General features: G+C 42.8%; 1 protein-coding gene across 2 annotated transcripts in view; it reads left to right on the top strand.

Annotated features, from left to right (window-relative positions):
* Positions 1–19,634, top strand: part of RTEL1 (regulator of telomere elongation helicase 1) — a 43,226-nt gene that overhangs the window by 12,304 nt on the left and 11,288 nt on the right. For both annotated transcript variants that reach the window (XM_051632732.1, XM_051632731.1), the window contains exons 15-29: positions 325–406; positions 3,684–3,816; positions 3,971–4,084; positions 5,666–5,706; positions 6,817–6,902; positions 7,642–7,719; positions 8,455–8,532; positions 9,225–9,368; positions 10,062–10,177; positions 10,945–11,068; positions 12,136–12,286; positions 13,960–14,114; positions 16,400–16,495; positions 18,023–18,233; positions 19,377–19,514. In XM_051632732.1, the coding sequence (XP_051488692.1) occupies positions 325–406; positions 3,684–3,816; positions 3,971–4,084; positions 5,666–5,706; positions 6,817–6,902; positions 7,642–7,719; positions 8,455–8,532; positions 9,225–9,368; positions 10,062–10,177; positions 10,945–11,068; positions 12,136–12,286; positions 13,960–14,114; positions 16,400–16,495; positions 18,023–18,233; positions 19,377–19,514 (1,747 nt within the window). The remainder of the gene's footprint in view (positions 1–324; positions 407–3,683; positions 3,817–3,970; positions 4,085–5,665; positions 5,707–6,816; positions 6,903–7,641; positions 7,720–8,454; positions 8,533–9,224; positions 9,369–10,061; positions 10,178–10,944; positions 11,069–12,135; positions 12,287–13,959; positions 14,115–16,399; positions 16,496–18,022; positions 18,234–19,376; positions 19,515–19,634) is intronic.

The raw sequence follows: 19,634 nt of genomic DNA, 5'->3' as shown, positions 1-19,634 counted from the left end.
GTCCAAGACTCAGAAGGTGTGGATGGCATAGCAAGTGATGGTGGTTACAGGGAGGCTGTGTAAGTTCTTCCAGAAAAAAGAAACCACCAAAGGAACTGTGGTCCTTATAACTTATTTAGAGTTTGGGACTTAATGGGCTGTGATGCCACAACAAATTATAGAACAGTTGTTGTTTTTTTTTAAGAGAAAAGGGAACTTTAATAAGTTTAAGACTTGCTATTATTTTTCAGTATTACCCTTAATATGGGGTAGCTTTTTGAGGGATCAAGTGCCAATTCATTTCTGTAGCCATCTCTAGAAATGTTGCTCGTTCCTTTCCTTCAGGTACATATTCATCTGGATAACAATAATCAGAAGAAGAAACAAAGGACAGACCTCTGGAGTTCATCATCTACAAAAAGACAAGGTACAGAACTTGGTCTTGGGGAGACTCCTGTAAAAGCTGGATTGAAAAGTATTACAGTGAAAAGATAATTTCCATTATGGAACAGTTGCTTGTACTGGTGTAGAGAAAATCTTCAGACTTTCCCCCTCCAGACAAGGATGGGGAACTCTCCCTCAGGACTGATGTGGAGGTTTATGACACTTCTGTTTTCCTCATAACAGCTGTATTTCTATGCATAACTGTTGTTAAACACAAAGTGAGTGTTGCTAAGGATAAAATGACAAGGAGAGTCATGTGTAGGTATAGTACTGAAAATGTGTGCCAAAGGCATTATAAAGGAAATTCCATAAAAGTTCTTAATCTCTGAAATTATTCATGGCAGAGGAGCTGTAATTGTTTGGCTCATTCTGGAGCTCTGGAGAAGGTTCATGGGATGTGCCAGAGACAATGCTTGAGGATGTGAATTCTTAGCCAGAAAACAACAGGTACAGCCTCAGGGTGTTGTTACGTTCTCTGGGATATGACTTTTTTTTTTGAGCAACTTCCTAAGTTCTTCAGGGCATGTTGACTCTTCTTGATAGTTTCAGCCTCAGGTATACTTGTCAGCCCTTCTTGTTCAACCCAGATTCCTCCCTCTTCTTATTTCCCTTATCCCACCTATTTTGTCTTTATGCTCTGCAGAAGCTGGTATCTGGAACTGCCTCAACATATCCATGCTTCAAAGCAGCATGCCTAGAAGAAAAGGCACTTGGCTTCTGAATCAAAGGCTTATCCCAAGGCTCCTATAGAGCACCACTGAGCTTGGCTTTCTTGAACTTTGTTCTGATATCTTTATTTTTTTACAGTTAGGTGGAAAACAAAACATTTTCTGATGAGAGGAGACAGATGTGGATCCCTTCACCTAAGCCTTCTTAATAGGATACTCTCCTAGGATCTTGCCTCATAACTACATATCTACTTAGTTATTCAATTAAATTCTCTAGACAATATAAGTATTTGTTTCATAGAAGTACTGAAGGACAAAAATAACATTTTTCAAATGAATGAGTTTCCACAAATTCAGTGGGTTTGCACTTAGTGCCCCCTTAAGCGTTTCCATGAAGTTCTGTTCTGTTCCTGGACAGAGGCTGTTTCCTCATCTGCAAAACCTCTTCTCAAGACATTGCTCAATTGGAGTTTGGAGTTACAGGAATAATTCTTAAGTAGATTTTATTAAACCTGTGTGCAGGAAAAGGCTAATATAAACACTTCAGATTCATTGCATAATTGGGAGGATCTATACACAAAACTACTACAGAGCAGTCACAGAATTCCTCTGTAATTTAGGCATATTCATACACTTGCTTTTCAAATAAAACCAGCATTTGCAGGTACCTGTGCAGCAGAGTAGCAATTTCTTGGGACTTGCACATGTGCAAACCTGGCAGAGGCCAGACAAGGCTGATTAGGTCTCCAGTTTCCTCTAGCAGTGCAGCAGGTTGGGTAGAAATAATGCAAACCTTTTAATAACAGCTGTTTTCAAAGGATTTTGTGGAAGTTACCCACTCGAGTAGTTCTCTACAAGCTGTGATCAGTGAGGAGAAGTGGTGTGGCTCTGGAATGCTGCTGGGATCACTGCCCTGCTCCTTGTTCTCTGCAGGGATTCCACTTAGGAGTACAGCCTGGAACTGGTATAGTTTTACCTGAAGATAAAATGCTCTTACTCTTGGTTTGCTCCAAATCAACACGCTGTAAGCTACTGGCAAACCATTTCTCCATGGATTAGCTTTCCTTGGACCAGGAAGGGAAAAAGCTGCAGAAACCTACTTTGTGTAATGTCCAACAGTTCCTGCTGGTGAATGGGACCTTTGAAAGGGGTATAATCTGGTGAGGCTTAAAAATATAATTGCAGAACTCCGGGCTACAAATGTCTCACAATTCCAGCTTTTCCAAGAACTGGGCACCTGGTGCCTGGCAGTCATGCTGCAGGGCTGGAGGTGGATTTCAAATGAAGCATTGGTGGGGCAGCATGAGTGGTTGGTGTTCTGCTCCTCTGGGCCAGTCCCTGCCAGCCCAATTTCTTTCCTGCTGGAATTTCTTAAGCTCCTGGTGCAAGTGACTTGGCTCTTGTCCATAGATCCTTCAGGGCTTGTCCATATACATGTCCCACTGTCATTTGCAGCAATTCTCAGTGGGAATTCAAGAGATAGAGTATTTGGTGAATTTTGGAATGTGAATCTCCTAGAATCCAGACACTATCCATCTGGATTTGCCCAAATGAGATGAAAAGATAAAGCTTTATCTTAAAATAAATGTTATCTTTGTCATTTTAAGCAGTAAGTGACTCACTGGGCACATACCACTGGGGATTTCCTGATGCTGTCAGGCTCCTTTTGGGAGCTTGAAGGAAGCACGTCTGTTTAAAAGATGTGCACATGATGACATGTGGATGCTGGATTTGTTTTTTTTAACTGAAACTTAGAAGCAAAAAAAATAATTAAACAGAAACAAAAGCTAAAGTTTAATTTTGGCTGCTCTTGTTCTGGATGTAGATAATTGTTTCCTTCCCTTGTTTCTTTGCCTGTCTCTGGAAAGCTGGTGCTAAAGAAGACCAGCAGTGGCACAATTATAAGCTGACCACTGGAAGAAATCACTAGTGTGATATTGGCATTTTTCTCTTTATCCTTTCTGCTGATAACCTGTGGTGTGCCAGATTGTCAGTGTCAGCCACTGAACATTCACATCCCACAGAAGATTTGAGCAGAAGCTGAAGGGTTTGGCACTTGACTGAGGGAAAATTGAAAGTAGGCGAAGTGTTTGTAACCACTGGAAATTCCTGCTGGAGAAGCATTTTTCTCTTTTCAAGCAAGAGCAGGGGTGGAGATACTTTTTCTTGTTTTGTAACTTCAGCCATTTATCCTTCATCCCAGTATTCTGCACTTATCCTACCATGCGTCCCCTTCCAGTCGTCTTTGGCAGCAGGAGGTGAATCAGTGGATGTGGGACTGAGTATTTTGAGCTGCTCAATCTGCCTGTTAATTGCCAACCAAAAATCTGATGCTCTGTCTTGTCTCTAACCATCTTTTGATTAAAAGTATAACCTACTGAAGGTGCAAGCAGTCACCTTTCCAACTATATTTTGAACTGACATAGTAGGGAAATCTCTGAAGGACCGAAGCAGAATATGCACACACCTGGAATTTTACCCTCAGATGCTGACTGTTTCACTTCCAGAGGTTCAGATGCTACATGCTAATGATGTTTTAATTTTTCTACTGGCAGACTGGCTTCTTAGTGTTTTTCTCTTTATTTGACACAGGAAAGACCTTGAGTTACTGGTGCTTCAGCCCTGGGCACAGCATGCATGAGCTCGTTCGACAGGGAGTCAGGACCATTATCCTCACTAGTGGGACCCTCTCCCCCCTCTCATCCTTTACAATGGAAATGCAGATGTAAGTGCCCAGATGTGTGATCAGTGCCATTATGAAATGACACAATCTGCTTGTGTGATTTTAGGTTTTACTTCAGGATTTTGAAATGTTCTGGACTGTAGCCAGTAGGGAATCACGGGAGTGTGACCAGGTTCTTGCTCTTGTGTTTCTTTAGCCCTTTTCCTGTTTGCTTGGAGAATCCTCATGTTATTGAGAAACACCAGCTTTGGGTTGGGATCATTCCCAAGGGACCTGATGGAACTGTGCTCACTTCTACCTTTGAAAGAAGGTAATGAACTTCCCAGTGGAATTCTGTTTTAAAGTCTTGGTTTCTGACATTTTGGGTTGTGCCCACAGCAGGGTGCTGGTGAAAGAGGTGCTCTCTCAAGTTCTTTTCTTGGATGAACACTGTGCTGAATAATAATGCCCTCTAATCAGTACTGTTGAACATTTAGAACTGGAGGGCTGGGCCCTGGCTGGTAAGACTCCTGCCCTGCTGCCTTCAAATCATGCTCAGGTGCCACCTCCCAGTCCCTTAGGGAGCAGCCCACCCTTGCTGACTTGGACCCCCACACACCCTAAATTTCTTTGCTGAAGGCTGAATATGACTAGTCTTTGCAACAGCTATTTCTATATTTAAAGCTTGTCACCATGACCAGCCTCTCCCTTGCCTCTGCATTGCCTTCTTAAGGAAAATATATCCAAATATTTGTCAAGAGTTGCAGTATTTGAAGTGAGGATCAGGTCCTGTGTGTGACACACATGCTCTTCTGTTTAACTTTCTTCCTGTAGCTCACACATTTTTATGTGTTGGCATATTCTTAAATCTATTTCTGCCAGAAATTAATCTATAAAGTTGAAACAGAGATTTCTGTAATTTAGCCTCCTGCAGGCCTGACTTGCTCTTTTTCAGCTATACAGAAAAATAAAATAATAGATTTCCAAGAGCTTTTATGGGGAAAAAGAAGAGGGGGAGGGGGAAATGCCCAGATATTCCACTGAACTGGAAAGGGACTCAGCAATTGTAATTGATTTTTACAGAGAAGTAGTAGTCTGGAAAGCCCTTAGACTGTAGTTTTCATTTTCAGAAGCTTACCTGCTGTTTCAGTGTATTTTGTTGAAGATACTGGCTTGAGGAGGGGTGGGGATCCACCCCCAAGGCCTAGAGCACCTGCTTTTTGCATGAAGGGAATTCACAGTGTTTGCTGTGTTGTCACAAGGGCTGTGTGGGGATACCAGTAATTATAGGTCTTATAAAAATAAATGTGTTGGTTCTTTTTTTTCCCTGCATATGTAAGTTTCTTGGGAAACAGCCTGCGAAAGTACAGGGTACTAAGAATAATGTAAAGGCATGAGAGAACAGGTGACTTCCAGGGCTGGAAGAAACAGATCAATGCTGCTCATTGCAGAGCAGTTCTTTTTCAGTCAAAGCAAAAGTGATTTACTTGGGTTTGTGCAACGAATAAATAACAACCATAGTAACCAAATTCACCCTTTCTGCCTGTGCAGCCTCACCACACCTGGTTTATCAATAGCTGTAAGGTTAGTCATGCTTGGCAGCACCTGCAGACTTTTCTGGCACAACTTGCACCCTCATGTTGTTAGCATGAAACTCCTCTGGCTTCCAAGTCCCTCTTGTTGCATTCTGATAGAGTATCTTCAGTGCTGATGGCAAGAAGATGGAATAGTGATAGTGAGGTGTAGTCAAGATATTAACACTCTTGTTTCCTTGGTGTGGGTGATTGCCAGAGGAAGGAGGGCAATAGGAATAAGGAGCTGCTACTTCAGATGAGTCTCAGAGGAGCTCAGTATGGATGAAAAGCATAGAAAAGGAAACACAGTTATGGTACTTGATTTTTCTTCTTTGCAGGTTTTCAGAGGATTATTTATCTTCTCTGGGGAAAACAGTTGGTAAGTGAAGTGTGTGGATTTCAGAAATGACTTGTTGCACAGGATTTCTAGAAATCTGGAAGGAGAAATACTAAAAAGACATAATAAGGCAGGGAAAGGTAAAGGGATGCACTGCATGTCTAAATGCTGTCTGGTTCCATGTGCTTCCTTTTGCTCAGGCAGCTGGCTCCTGGAGTTGCACACAAACTCCTTGGATTAATATTTCCAAGCTAAGAGTTTATTGTTGTTGTCAAGTGTTTGTGTTTGGGTAAAAAATGTGGTTCCTAACCATGCTCAGAAAATGAAACAAACTAGAAAATCAGTGCACAGAGATGAAGCAGCCAAGCATCATTTGCAGAGCAGCTGAGAATCACAGGAAGTCAATGCCATTTCTTGTGGTATTTTTCAAGGCCCTGCATCAAGCCTGCCTTAAGTCAGCATTTATTGTTTTGGCAATGTTGGACAGATAAAATGGAACTACACAATTTTAACACATGAAGACAATAAAAGAAGAGCATTTGTGTAGTTTGGCTGAGTTAAGATTGAAAGGAGCCTGTTAAATCTAGAAATGTTTGAAGGAAGTAGGGGTGGGTGCTCTGAGGTGTTCAGCTTGGGCTAAAAGGTGAAATTAAGAAAATGCTTTCACAAAATACTGGATTCATGTTTCCTCAGTAAAACATGCTATTTGACTAGAAAACCCTCAAAAGCAAAATTGTGGTGCCTCAGCTGTTGCCTTGAATGTTTAGACTGCAATGGACAGAGTGGAGAAAATAATCTAAAAATCAATCCTGCTGTCACAAGGGGAAAGAGGCAGATGATGTGTCTCTTCCATCTATAGTGTTTGGTGTAGCTCCTCATGTTTTGGGTTTTTTTCTGTTACCACTACGCTTTAGAAAGCTAGTTGGACATTTGTATTAATGTTTATACCTTAATGACAATATACATTATTGAAATGATTTAAAAAAATAAATAAATGCAAACTTCCACCCAATACATGAACACTGACATCAAGCAAGCAGAAAAGACTTTTGGAAGCAAGCCATGCTGTTAGTTGATTTTGCTTTTAGAGTCTGGCTGCTCCATCCCTGGATGAAGATGCCCTCAGCTGGACACTTTCCTGTCTCCTTGCAGGTAACCTGGTGCGAGTTGTGCCACATGGCCTCTTGGTCTTCTTCCCATCCTATCCTGTGATGGATAAGAGCCTGGAATACTGGAGGGTATGTTCATTGCTCTGCCTTCATTGGGTGGTTCGGTTACACACCAGTTTGTAGTTATGCTGTTGAACCATGCTCATTAAAAATTCAACCATGCTCATTAAAAACATTGATAAGGAAGTTATCTAGGAAGTAGAAACCCAGGTCGGGCTTCTTTTGATCACAATACCCTGAAATGTGGTGGTGTAGAAACCAAAACCAAAGTAATCTTAATATGTTACCTGGTCTCTTAGTGCATTTAATTTTACCAGACTTCAACCTCCAAATTATGGTTGGTCCAAGTGTTTCAACCCTTAGGGGAAAAGAAAAATTCCAATATGAGCTTCTAGCTTTTATTTTTAATTTGTAACTTTTGTGACTGTAACTTTTGTAGCTGTTGCTCATGTTTTGTGTGTCCCTGGTGAAACTTGGTAGAACAGTTCTGTTTTAAATGCTCCTGCTCCTTACAAGTGAATGGTGGGACAGAAGTGTCCTGCTGGGAGGTGAGTGTTGGGAACTTGCAAGTTGGAAGGAGAAAGAATTGGTACTCGTGTCTGAGTGGTGTCTGAGTTGCACCAACTGCAAGGAATCGCTGCTGCTGGGGGTGGTGGTGGTGGGATTGTGTGTTTCTGCTTCTACCTCTTCCTGTGTTTGGCAAGAGAGGAGCAGACTGTGTTGGGGAGGTCCATGGTGACCACTCAAAGGTGTGTGCTGATCTTCACTGGCCAGTGCTGATCTGTTCATTGTTCATTGTCTGTAACAGGAGCACGACTTTGCCAAGAGAATAGAGGAAGTGAAGCCGATGTTTGTGGAGCCCAGGAACAAAGGAAGCTTTGCAGAGGTTGATTGTTTGCATTACATACCTCTGACATTTTAAGAAACTGTTTTGGTGTTTAAATACCTTCACTAAGATGTGTTTGGGTGTGAAACAGCACCCAAATTTTATCCTAAGATGTAATGAAAATGCTCTGAATGCTTATTTGAAGTACAGTTCTGGGCATCCTTTACTTCTCTGGCTGGATGTGCAGGGTACATTCCTAGTTTGAAATCCCCTCATGTAATGGCAGCCAACACACGTGGCCTGAGGGCTGGAGGTGGCAGAAAGCTGCCACTTCAGTAGGCAGCATCTTCTGATGTTCTGTGGGACAGTTCCTCCCAGCTTGTCATATTTTGGCTGTTAAGGAACTGTGCAGTGTCATCTTGTTTATTTATAACTGCTCTGTTTGCTTCTTAGAGTAAATAACACCCTTGAGTTGCTTCCCTGGTTTGCCCATTTTACTCAAGGGTCTGCAGAAGCACAGGACAGTCCATGTTTTGCTTTCTCACGAGAAGTATCTGCTATTAATCCTTTATGCTTACCTTGAGGTGTCCTGGATTTCCCAGGAATATAAGGGGGTTGCTAAGGAAATGGCCTCTCACATTTCCTGTTAGTAGCAGTAAAGAACATTATACTAAGCCAGCTTAATTTCACTTGGACACCAAGATCTAAAGTGTGATTTAGCTGGTGAAGTTTTGTCTGTGCATGTGCAAAGGGTGATACCATTCATGCTCTTGCTTAAACTAGTTTATCTTGTAGGTGATGGGAGCCTACTATGATAAAGTTGTCTGTCCTGCATCCAATGGAGCTGCTTTTCTGGCTGTGTGCCGGGGGAAGGTACTAAAACTGAGCCTTGGTTTCCTCTGAGATCAGATTTGTATAGTTGATGGGGGGAAAACATTTTGGATCTCAGTGTGTTTCTGTTATGAGACTGCAATTGTGTGTGGGGAAGAGCCCCCAAGAAAACTGGGATGCCCTGGGGCCTTGTAGAAATTGTCAAGTTCACATGTGCCTCATTCCTGCTTGGATTAAAGGGATCAATCTTTGAGGTCTTGTGAAGGGGATGAGCATCATCTTTCCATTTCCTGGTGGCTGCTCACCAAAAACCTATCCCATCAGATGGGAGCAACAGGTTTGGAGGAGAACTAAAAGAAACATTTCTAATTAAACGTGTTAAAACAACACTGCTGAAAACCAAAAATATTGTTCAGCTTTAAAGAATTTACATTGACTTCAGGTCCTCTGGACACAGCTGATGGCCTTTCATTTACATTTTCCTGTGCTGATAAATTGATTTGTGATACTGGTGGAAATATCTGCAAAATGGTAAATTACATTTAAGGCCTTTTTTCTGCTGCTTCTTTTACCTACTGAGGGAAGATTCAGCTTCTTTTGAACTATTCCTAACATGTTCATAAACTACACTTGGCTGGGGGTTTAATTTAATGGAGAAAAATGCCAATAACTGCTGAATTGTTTGGAAAAGTCACTTCAAATCCTGTTGATGATGGAAGACCCTGTCTCTTCAGGCCAGTGAAGGCTTGGACTTTGCTGACAACAATGGACGAGGAGTCATCATTACTGGGCTTCCGTTTCCTCCTCGCATGGAGCCCAGGGTCGTTCTAAAGATGCAGTTCCTGGATGAAATGAGAAGAAGTGGTGCAGGTGCTCAGGTAAAGCTGAGCAACTTTTCACTGCTGCCTGGTTGCACATTCCTGTCATCTTTTCTCCTCCTTCTCTCTGAATGGTTTGAGTTGGAAGGCACCATAAAAGATCGTTTAGATCCAACCCCCCTGCGTGGGCAGGGACACCTCCCACTAGTCCAGGTTGCCAAGAGCCCCATCCAGCCTGGCCTGGAACACTTCCAGGGATGGGGCAAAGTTATCTTTGTGAGGGAATCATTTCATCCAGAGAGAGGGTGGACAGCATTGCTTGTGCTTGGCTGGTTTGAGGATTTTTGTTTTGATGGTTTGAGGGGATGAGTACTGTTGGGTTTGGTTTCTTGGCTTTGGCTTGGCTTTGTGCTTGGGGTTTTTTCCTGTTGCTTCAGGCAATGAACAGCATTATAAGTTTAGCTTTTTGTCCTGCAGGAGAGCAGCTGCTCTTAAATAATGTGGTGGCTCTGTTGTACATACCAGGCTGTCAGTGCATCACACACTAAGTAGTAACTGGATGTTACTGCTTGAGTGTTCTGGGCACCAGAATCAGGTGTGATATCCGAGTCACGCTGTACTTGGTTTTCCAAGACACTGAGATGTGTTAGTAGAGCTTGTTGGATACATTTTTCTTCAGAAGGAGTGGCTGTACAGCAGGAAGGATGCATTTTACCTGGTGAATAATGTTAACTCTTTCACTCCCTGTTGCAGTATTTATCTGGGAGGGAGTGGTACAGCCAGCAAGCTTCCCGGGCAGTAAACCAGGCCATTGGCAGGGTCATCCGGCACCGCCAGGACTACGGGGCCATCTTCCTCTGTGACCACAGGTGACACCTTCCCTCTGGAACATAAACATTCACCAACACCTTTATGTGCTATTTGGTATAAAAATGTGCAGAAGTTACTGTTTGGAGAAAGCTACAGTTCACAATTGGGTAATTTTGTGTAACAGGTCATATAAAAATAGCACTGCTTCCAGACAGCGACTGGGTCCTTGTCTTCTGCTGCCAGAATATGTTGTCTTGGAGCTGGTGAAGAGGATTAATGGTGTTGATGGAAAATAAGCCAATTTGTTGAATTTATGTTTGTACTTCTACTGGAAATGATGCAAATAATAACTTACATTTTTTCATTGTCTCCATCTCTTATTTGAGGAGTCACTGCAGGTTTTTTGAGAGGAGGAGGATGAGATGAGGAGAGGTGGTGATGTTTCAGCAATGTAATAGTGGATCCATTCTATACTACATTAATATCCATTGATATTAATACAACCTGTATATAATGAGCACCAAGAGTTGGATTGGTAGCCTGCAGTGTGAGGCTTGATGGGGAACAGTGAGCATGTCACAGTTCAGCATTACCGGAGACAATTTTTATGGATTCAGGATGGGAACTGGCTGCTTGTGGGATACATGGTGTGAACAAAGCCCTGTTCTCCTGGGTGAAAACATCAGCCCATTCTATTCCTTGCACCGTTTCTGTTTTCTGTTGCCTTGCTGCTTCTACCTTGTCCTTTTGGACCCTGATCTAGGGATTATTTAACTCATGTGGGTCAGCCTGGCAAGTAATTCTCTCCTTTTCCAACCCTTGGTAGGTTCACAACTGGTGATGTGAGGGGCAAGCTGCCCTCCTGGGTCCGTCCCTACGTCAACGTCTATGACAATTTCGGACACGCAGTCAGAAGCGTCTCCCTCTTCTTCCGTGTTGCTCAGGAAATTGTAAGTGTCTTGAAAATTTGTTGGCTTGGTTTTGTTTTGTTTTTATTGAGTGTTGGAAACTGGGAATACTATGGCAGGTGAGAGACATGTTGGAGTCAGCTGTTGCTTCTAAACACTGGAAGCTTTACAGGAAAGGGGATGTGGCTCATCTCTCTCCAAGAGTGAGCTGGGACAGGATGTGTTGTCACGTTGTGCAACTCATGATGTTGGATCACAAAAATAACTTCCTTTTCTAGTCCCTCCCGAGTAAACATACCTTCCATTGCATGGTATGCAAATACTGGAACTGATGTTAGCACCAAGCAGCTCTCCACCTCACCCTCAGGGTGACAGTATGTGTGGAAGAGTCAGACCCTGACTTTCAAATCTAAGCTGACTGATATAAAGAGGAAGTCAAGTCCAGCTGTTGTTGTCACAGTTCATCACTGGGTCATCTTTACCAATCCAGCTTCTCTCTTAGGATTGCAAAGCTTTTTTTCTCAGTAGTAGTTCTCTGATTTAAAAAAGTAATACTGTGAAAAGACTTGCTAATTGACTGGAGACAGTCATAGCTTGGCTGGAAGCCAGAAGGGGGAATTGTGCCCAAAATGGAGGTTAACATTAAAATAAACACTCAAATTTTCACATACAGCTTTGGATTGCTTCCTGGAAGATGCTTGAGTCAAATACTAGTTATTCAGAATAATAAGTTACAGATGGGTAATACTGAATGGCTTGATCTCTTCTGATCATAAATGGGAGTTTCATGGTAAATAAGAACCACAGCCCAGTGTGCTTTGTCAGGGGCAGCTGTGGTGCAGGGACAGTGTTGGGAAGAAGTTGTTCTTCAGGCAGGTCATGACCCTTTTTCTCTTACACAGGTTACTGAGTTTTAAGCCTTACTAGACTTTATCTTTGGCACCTCCTGGTGATTTGGTCCTTTTTTGAAAAGCGTGTGATTCCAGAATGCATGACAATCTTGCTGTCAAGGTGATGTCTTTGGGTTGTTGCTGAGATGTTTGGTGGCAAAAGAAGTGGAGTGGTGGAGTATCTTTTGCCTGTTCTAAAACTTTGTAAACTGTTTGTAGATGCCCCCACCCCTGCCACAGTGCCCTCCTGCCTCTGCTGGTTCCCTCAGTGAAAATACAGCACCATCAACTTCAGCTGAGCAGATCCTCTCTCTGAAAAAAGCCAAAAATTTGGATGACCATGTTCCTAGTTTGAAGAGGAAAAGAAAAGGTAGGTTTGAGTCCTCACAGATACACTGTTCTTTTGCTGCAAGCAGAACCAAACAAGGAAAAGTAAGAGACTAGAAACAGGAATGGGAGAGAAAGCAAGGAGAGCTCAAAGACTGATGTGAAAGTCTGATTAAAAGGGACATTGGTCAGCATTAGAAAATGGGGGAACCAGCTGCAACTACTGGGCAAAGAGGCAAATGGGGCCTGAAAATGTGTCCTGCAGAACAGGAGGGGTGTGGTGGAATATCATAGATAATATATAAGAACTGGAAGTCTGTTTCTGACTAGCACTGACTTTCGTTTGTCCTTCTTCCATGCTATTGTATAAATGACTCAGAAATCTGAGTAAGGAAACAGAGGGCATTGACCCTGGGGGTAAAAACCCCCAGTATTTTAACATTTCTGGTTAGCTAATGCCAAAGAAGAAATTGTATCTCACATCAGATATTCTTTCAGAATGTTCTACTCTGGGTGGCTTGCTGTTCTGGAGCAGAACAATGAAGTTGTGTTTAAAACTGGTTCCAAACCAATTGTGACTGAGTGTGAGGGTGATTTGTTGTTATGTCTAAGCCAGTGTGGCTGCAGGTTGTCCTTGAAAGGGTTTTCTTTGTCCTCTGCATTTTTTCCCCTCAATTTCCAGCCATGTGCTTGTGCTCCATCCCTTGATGTGAATTTACCTGTTGTGCAGCTGCAGAGCAAGCAGATGAGCTTGCTGAACCAATTCACCTTTTAGCCACGTGGCTGGTAGATCCATCTCAAAGGATGGGCTGGAATGTGTGGCTGGAAGTAAAGGGAGGAAGCTGCCTCTTTTGAGAGGCCTTTTCAGTTGCATCAGCTGTAGCATCAAACTGCACCTGTGCTCATACTTCTGGCTAAAGAGTTTCTTATACAGGCTTTTAATTAATAATTTTCTAAATTATTAATTATTTAGAAGTGTGTAAGTATAAATCAATTTTTATAATATTAAATATTATATCAATTATTAATAATTTTACATGCAATATACCTCCACTCTTCTCAAATTAATGGCTTTTCTTAGTAACTGCTGAAGTAATTTCACAAAACAGTGGAAATATAGTTTGAGGAGAATGACTTTCAGAAGTAGCAAACAGATGCTGACTTAACACTGCCTACAGCTCCAGATTCTTCTGTTTAAAACCAAATACACCCAGATCCTGATAGCAAGAATATGTATTCTTGGGACCTGAGGGTGTCTGTGTCTTGCAGGTGTTGATACTGTGAGAACTGTAGGCTTTAAAAACACTTGTTCCATTTAATAAGTCCTATTTCATGCCGGAATCTCTTAAAAGCAGGAACTCAGTTTTGGGGAAATCCATGAAGTTGAAGTAGTTAAACACAGACAACTGCAGTAAGATTTTTTTTTTTCCATTGGTCCTAAGCCTTTTTGAGGTTAAATATGACCATCACTTAAAGTAAAGCTTGAGAAGCCCAGCAGGTTGTGGCGACAAATGCTTGAGCAATGTTGGGAGTCATTGACCAAAGTGAACTTCTTACTAAGTCACATAATGCAGTTTTGCAAGAGGTAGAAAGTTAAACAAACCAGCACATCTTTGTGGATTGCTACATGGGATTTTGAGGGAATAGTAAGTCGAATAAAATGCAGGAGATAATATGGAATGTTAATTTGTCATCTCTGCTGTGCTTTGGTGCCAGTAAATGGAGATGGAGGATCCAGCCTGTGCACCGAGTATGAACAAGAGCTCCTCTCCCCTGGAAGACACTGTGCTGGGCTCCTGGATGCTCTGGAGCGCAGTGAGAAGAGCAATGAAGATGCAGAGGAGGAAAGTGACTGGTCAGGAGAGGAGAAGGTAATGGCAATGGCCTGGGAGAACACTGGCTTGTGAGTACTATGCTCCAAAGCAAAATGAGTTTGTCATGGATTTCAGAGTACCAGTTCAACCCTCATTCAGGAAGAACTCGCTGTAATTGGCACCAGTAATCACAAGTTCTCACAATTAAGCTTAATCAAAGGGTTTTCTTGCCACGTTCAGCAAGATAACAGCAGGGACCTACGTGTGCTGTGCTCCAGAGCTGCTGACCACGTAGATTCCTGGAAGTTAACCATGCTCTGGAGGGCACATTGCTCTAACAAAGAGCTTGGCAGACACATGGTTCCTCCTGGGCGTGATCTGCGTCAGCACTTGGTGTGTGACCAGAGACTGAATTCAAAAAAGGGTGGGGAAGAGGTGATGAATTAGAGGCTACACTTTCAGATGAAAGTCTCTCATTTGCCTCAGAGAACGAATCTCCCAGAGTTGGGAAACATTTTGTCTGAATTGAAATTCCACAACAAAGCTTCTCTGCTGTTCATTTTCTTTCCTCTTGGGTTGTTATTTTGCATATGTCAGTGACCAGGCTGTGCTCTTGCTTTCCCAAAATCCCTGGTTGCAGATGTGGGTGCAGCAGGTCCCTGGCTAGCAGCAGCAGGAATGTTTTACTGCTGACTTGCAGACTGTTTGGCTGATGTGTGTAGCCTCCAGGAGTGCCTATTGCAAAATCCCAGGGTAATTTTCTTGGGGATAAAACGCCTCAGAGAAAGTGTGTGAGTGTAAGGAGTATCTGGGGAATATCTCAGGAGGTCTAAGGGGGGTGGATGGAGACAAGTGCAAAACAGGGAATGTGCAGACCTGGAGAAAGGAACAAGCCCTGCCCATCTTTACTTGCATGCAGCCAATTGAGAAACTGACTCTGTCACCCATGGGCCACCATGACACAGACACCAGAACTGATTCTTTGGAAAGCCTGATGCATCCCCATGCATTTGCTAAGCCAGCTGCAGGAACTGGTTAGCAGAGCTGCACAGCCTTTGGCAAAGCTCAGCATTTCCTCAAATCAGATCAGTCCATGGTCCCAACAGCTGGGCAGTGAGTCAGCTCAGCTCCTGTCTGCTGGCTCTGTTCATCTTCACCACCCATCTGCAGAGCACTGGGGGCATCCTGGTCTGCACCCAAATTGACCTCTGGCACCAGAGAAGTGGGGAGTCTGTTCCTGAGATGTGCAGTGGCTCTGAGGGAGCTGTCTTGCACTTGGAGCCCAGTACTGAGCTGATTTCCCTAAGCACTGGCTTTGGACAGTGGTGGGGTTGGTGTGTTCCAGCTTTCTTCACCAGCCACTGTAGTACCTGGGTAACTGCTTTTTTTTTTTTCTTCTTTAATCAAGGTTATACTGTTCCCTAAATAATGGAAATGTAGCTGCTGTCATTCTGAAACAATTTGCTTGGTGTGAAAAAGAAGAAAAGAAGCCATTTAAAAAATTATTTAACAGTTTCTCTTACTCACTTTGCTTTGGGAGATGTACTTTATGGAAACTTGTCTTTCAGGAGCCTTATTTCTTCTGTTCAAGGTGGCACCTTTTACATAGTCCAGTGTTACAATGTTTTTGATTGTTCTTCTGACTTATTGCATGTATCATAAATGTTAGACTTGCTGCCAGTGTTCCAGTTCTTCATTTCATTACATGACTTTAAAATAAAATATAGTTAAATATGCACTTAAATATGCACAGGACTGTCTGGAATTCAGGATCCTTGGAGTATTATGAGTGCACTGAAGGGTGATACTCAGAAATACAAACAACTGACTCTACAAACTGTCAAATCTGAGGTTACTGGCTTGGGGTTGTATTTATTTTTAGTGGTGGTGGTGTAGTTGTAGTGAGTTTAATGTGACTGTGAAGCTGTGTGATCTGAACAGACATGTTTAGAAGTCACAATGGAATGTGGGGGTACTGTGACCTTTCACTGGTTCCTCTTAGGTGAACCCCCTTATTCTTTAAATACACTGATAGTCATCTACTCACTCTGAAATCCCTTATTGGGCAAGAACAAATAAATAAATCACTTACCTGTAGAAACCAGCAAGATGGGGCTGTGCCACAGTGTCTTCTGGTTCTTAGGTGATTGTTTTTAATGTGGTTGATGTTGGTTTGATCTAATACTGGAGACTCTGCTGTTGCTGTCACTTAGGTTGACTTGTTTCACTTTCTGGAATGGTGTCTCAAACTGGGTTAACAATTACCACTGGAAATGGGTACATTAAATGGGCAGTAACTTTGAGAAGCGTTTTTTGGACCTGTCATCTTTTAATCTTCACAGGCACAACGTTTGTCAACACTCTCCCTTCAGTATGAGAAGAGGTTAACAGATGAGCAGAAAGGAGGAAGGAAGAAAATAAAGCTCATCAGCAATACAGTATGTGTTCCTATGTCTGTGCCATCCCTCTGCTCTGCACATCAGCTCTCATTTGAATTGGAAATCTCCTGGCAGACAGATGACTGATGCCAGAGCAATTATGTTTTTTCTCCAAATTGTAAATATGCATTAATGCACATATGAAATCTATTTCTGTCATGCTCTTCCTCCAATCTTGACATCACAGACCCCATCAAGCACAGGTCCAAGCAGGGTTAGTAGGTGAAAAGAATTATTTTCTGGCATTGACTATCTTGCCAACATCTCCCATTGACCAAGTGGGTGGTTTCATTATTTTGGATTAGAATAGAGTAGTTCAGTTGGAAGGGACCTACAACAGTCATCTAGTCCAACTGCTGGTAGAGCCTTCAAGTGGTACAACTTACCAGTTTAATTTGGGTAAGTGGTCACATCCTAACCCACCTATGGTGGGGTGTTGCTCTGTGCTTTGTCTGCAGTTGGGCATTGTTGTTTTGCCCTGTCTCCAAACTCAGCTAATTCATTATGCAGCTTAAGAGGCACGACAAATTCACGAGAATCCCCTGGGTGCTGATGTGTGCCAGTAGTTGTCCAGGGTAGTGTCCCAGCTGGGTGCTGGCTGTCAGACTCTTAGGCATCCAGCAAACAAAACTGGCCTAAGTAGTCACTGATTCTGGAGCACTAGTATCCAAGATGTGAGGAAGGGAGCAGTTCCCTTGCAGAGGCTGTGTTTGGAGTTTGTTGCCATCTGAATGTCAGGATGAGTCAGCCACCCCTCAAGGTAAGGAGTAAATGTCATTTCTCTCATTAAGCCTTCTCTTAAGAATTGTGCAATGAGACTTGGCTGCCTCCTCTAGGACTATTCCTCTGAAGCAGGCAGCTGTGTCAGCAGAGAAGGGGCTCCTCTGGGAGGGAATGGAGGCTCCCAGGTGACAGAGGGGTTCATGTCTTAGAAATAGGCACAATAATCAGCTGGAGCAGTTAGCAATATGCTGTGCCTCTGGGAGGGGCTTCCTTGATACTGGGTTTTGTCATGAAGACATGTGACAAGGGTCCAACAGCTTGTGCTCCACATGTGTGCACTTTAATGCCTGGTCACTGTCACAAAGGTTGTTCTGGACCTTTGTCAACTCCCTGCTGCTTGCGATTGTAGCAGAATGTTTCCCAGCAGGGGAGAGCAGTCTGGCTTTCTCTAGCTTCAAGAAATGTCTTGGAGGAACCCAAATACTTGAACACCTTCCATTCTTTGTGTCTCCTGCTTCAGAGATTGACTTTTTTCAGTTAATGGGACATTTCCAGGAGGCAGGCTCATTAGATTTGTGTTTATTTCATGGCAGTGAAGCTGTTTGAGTGTTTTTTGAGGGGGAAATAACACATTGATGTCATGGGGGTGATTACCAGAATTAAAAGAGACAGTAACCTGTTAGTTGAAAGCATTTGTTGTTTTATGTTTTGGCAAAATTGTGAATATATTGCTTCCATCTGGATTCAGGTGAGAGGAGTTCCTCAAGTCCAACTATTTACTGGAAAATCTTCCTTCCTTCACAGCAAGCTGATAAGAAACCAGACCCAGCAGAGCCCAAGAAGGCCCGAGCGACTCTCTACATCGCAACGGTGAAGGAGACCCTGAGCCAGCAGAACTATGAGCTCTTCTCTAAGGCCCTTCAGCACTACAAGACAACAGATGACTTCCCTGCCATGTTATCTCAGATGAGCTCCCTCTTTACAGAGGATGAAAACAAGCATGTCTTGTTACGAGGTGTGACAGCTTCCCTAGCGTATTTGTGTCATGTGAATTTTGTCTTTTGAGCAGAGGTGGTTTAGACTGGGGGTGCAGCTCTGTCAGGATGAGGATCCTTAACATTCATCACTTGATATCCCCAGATCACGCAGGAAATCTTCTCCATCTAATTATCATAGATTAGTTTGAGTCTTGACAGGCCTGAATAAAAATCACATTCCATCAAAGCTTTTGTTATTTTTAAACTTTGCATGAAAGTAGTACAGCTTGTTCCCTGTGATTTGGGAGGTGAGAGCAAGAGTCTGGTTGTGGAAGTTGGGTAGATGCGTTTGGAAGGGTTCAGTGTTGAAGCAGTAGACAGAATATCTAGGGAAATTTTCTACTTAAATAATTGTGAGTATAAAGCAAGTGACCTGGGCAAGTGGGGCCAGTTGGCTGGGGCAGCTGGTGTCTCCTTGGCTTTTAACAGCTGCATTAACAGGAACTGGACAAAGTGTCTTCTCCCTGAATTTTCCTTTCCCTTTCAACATAAGAGATTTTTCTGGGACTTCCTTCATCTACTAAAAATTTAAAAAAGCAGTTATACATCCTGGAAATTGCTTAAGGTTATTTTCAAAGTTAAGGGATGGGAAGCTAAACCTGAGCACTTGGTACTAACAGTGGCCACAATCTGCTTCCCAAGTCACTGATCTTATTATATAAATACAAAAATACTGGATTGCCAAATTAAGGCTTAAGTCTAGTTTTCCAATGTGACAGGCACCTGAAACCTAAAGTTCATCTGACATTTAGGCTTTTGGTTGGCAAGCACTTCATGGTAAGTAAGGGATAACATCCTATCATTTATCCAACATACCAGCCCAGCAGATACGACCTTTGCCACAAGTAGTGGTTTCACCAAGAGGTAAAACATTTTTACAGTGAAAAAAGTTATGGTTGTTACCTACTGCTAATGATGTTGCTGGAAATTTGCATGATATTGACCTTTGTGGAACTTGCAAGTGTCTTTATTATATAAATGTCAGATAATGCTGTTTAGATCCTAAGTTACTTACCATACTGCCTGACCTAGTCCTGCTGCTGTAGGTTTCTGTGGCCTGTATTGCTGGTGGTGGGACTGTCTTTTTTTTAATTTCTCTTCCTCCCACTCTCTCATGACAGGATTTTACCAGTTTGTTCGACCTCAGCATAAAAAGCAGTTTGATGAAGCCTGTTGCAGTCTGACTGGAGTGGGTTGTGGCTACAAACCTGAGCACAGCCTCCTGCGGGAGGAGAGAGAGACGCTGGCCAAGGAAGGAGGTGAGGAGCTTGTGTCAGGCATCTTTGTGTCATTTGATGGGTATTGCCCAATTGTGGGGCAAGCTGTGTCTTAATATGTAGCAAGGCAAAGGTGGAAAGCAATTTAGTTTGGTCAGTATT

The sequence above is a fragment of the Apus apus genome, chromosome 15, assembly GCF_020740795.1.
Source record: "Apus apus isolate bApuApu2 chromosome 15, bApuApu2.pri.cur, whole genome shotgun sequence".
NCBI lineage: Eukaryota > Metazoa > Chordata > Aves > Apodiformes > Apodidae > Apus > Apus apus.
The sequence above is the reverse complement of the archived record's forward strand: the minus strand, read 5'-3'. Positions and strand labels throughout refer to the sequence as shown.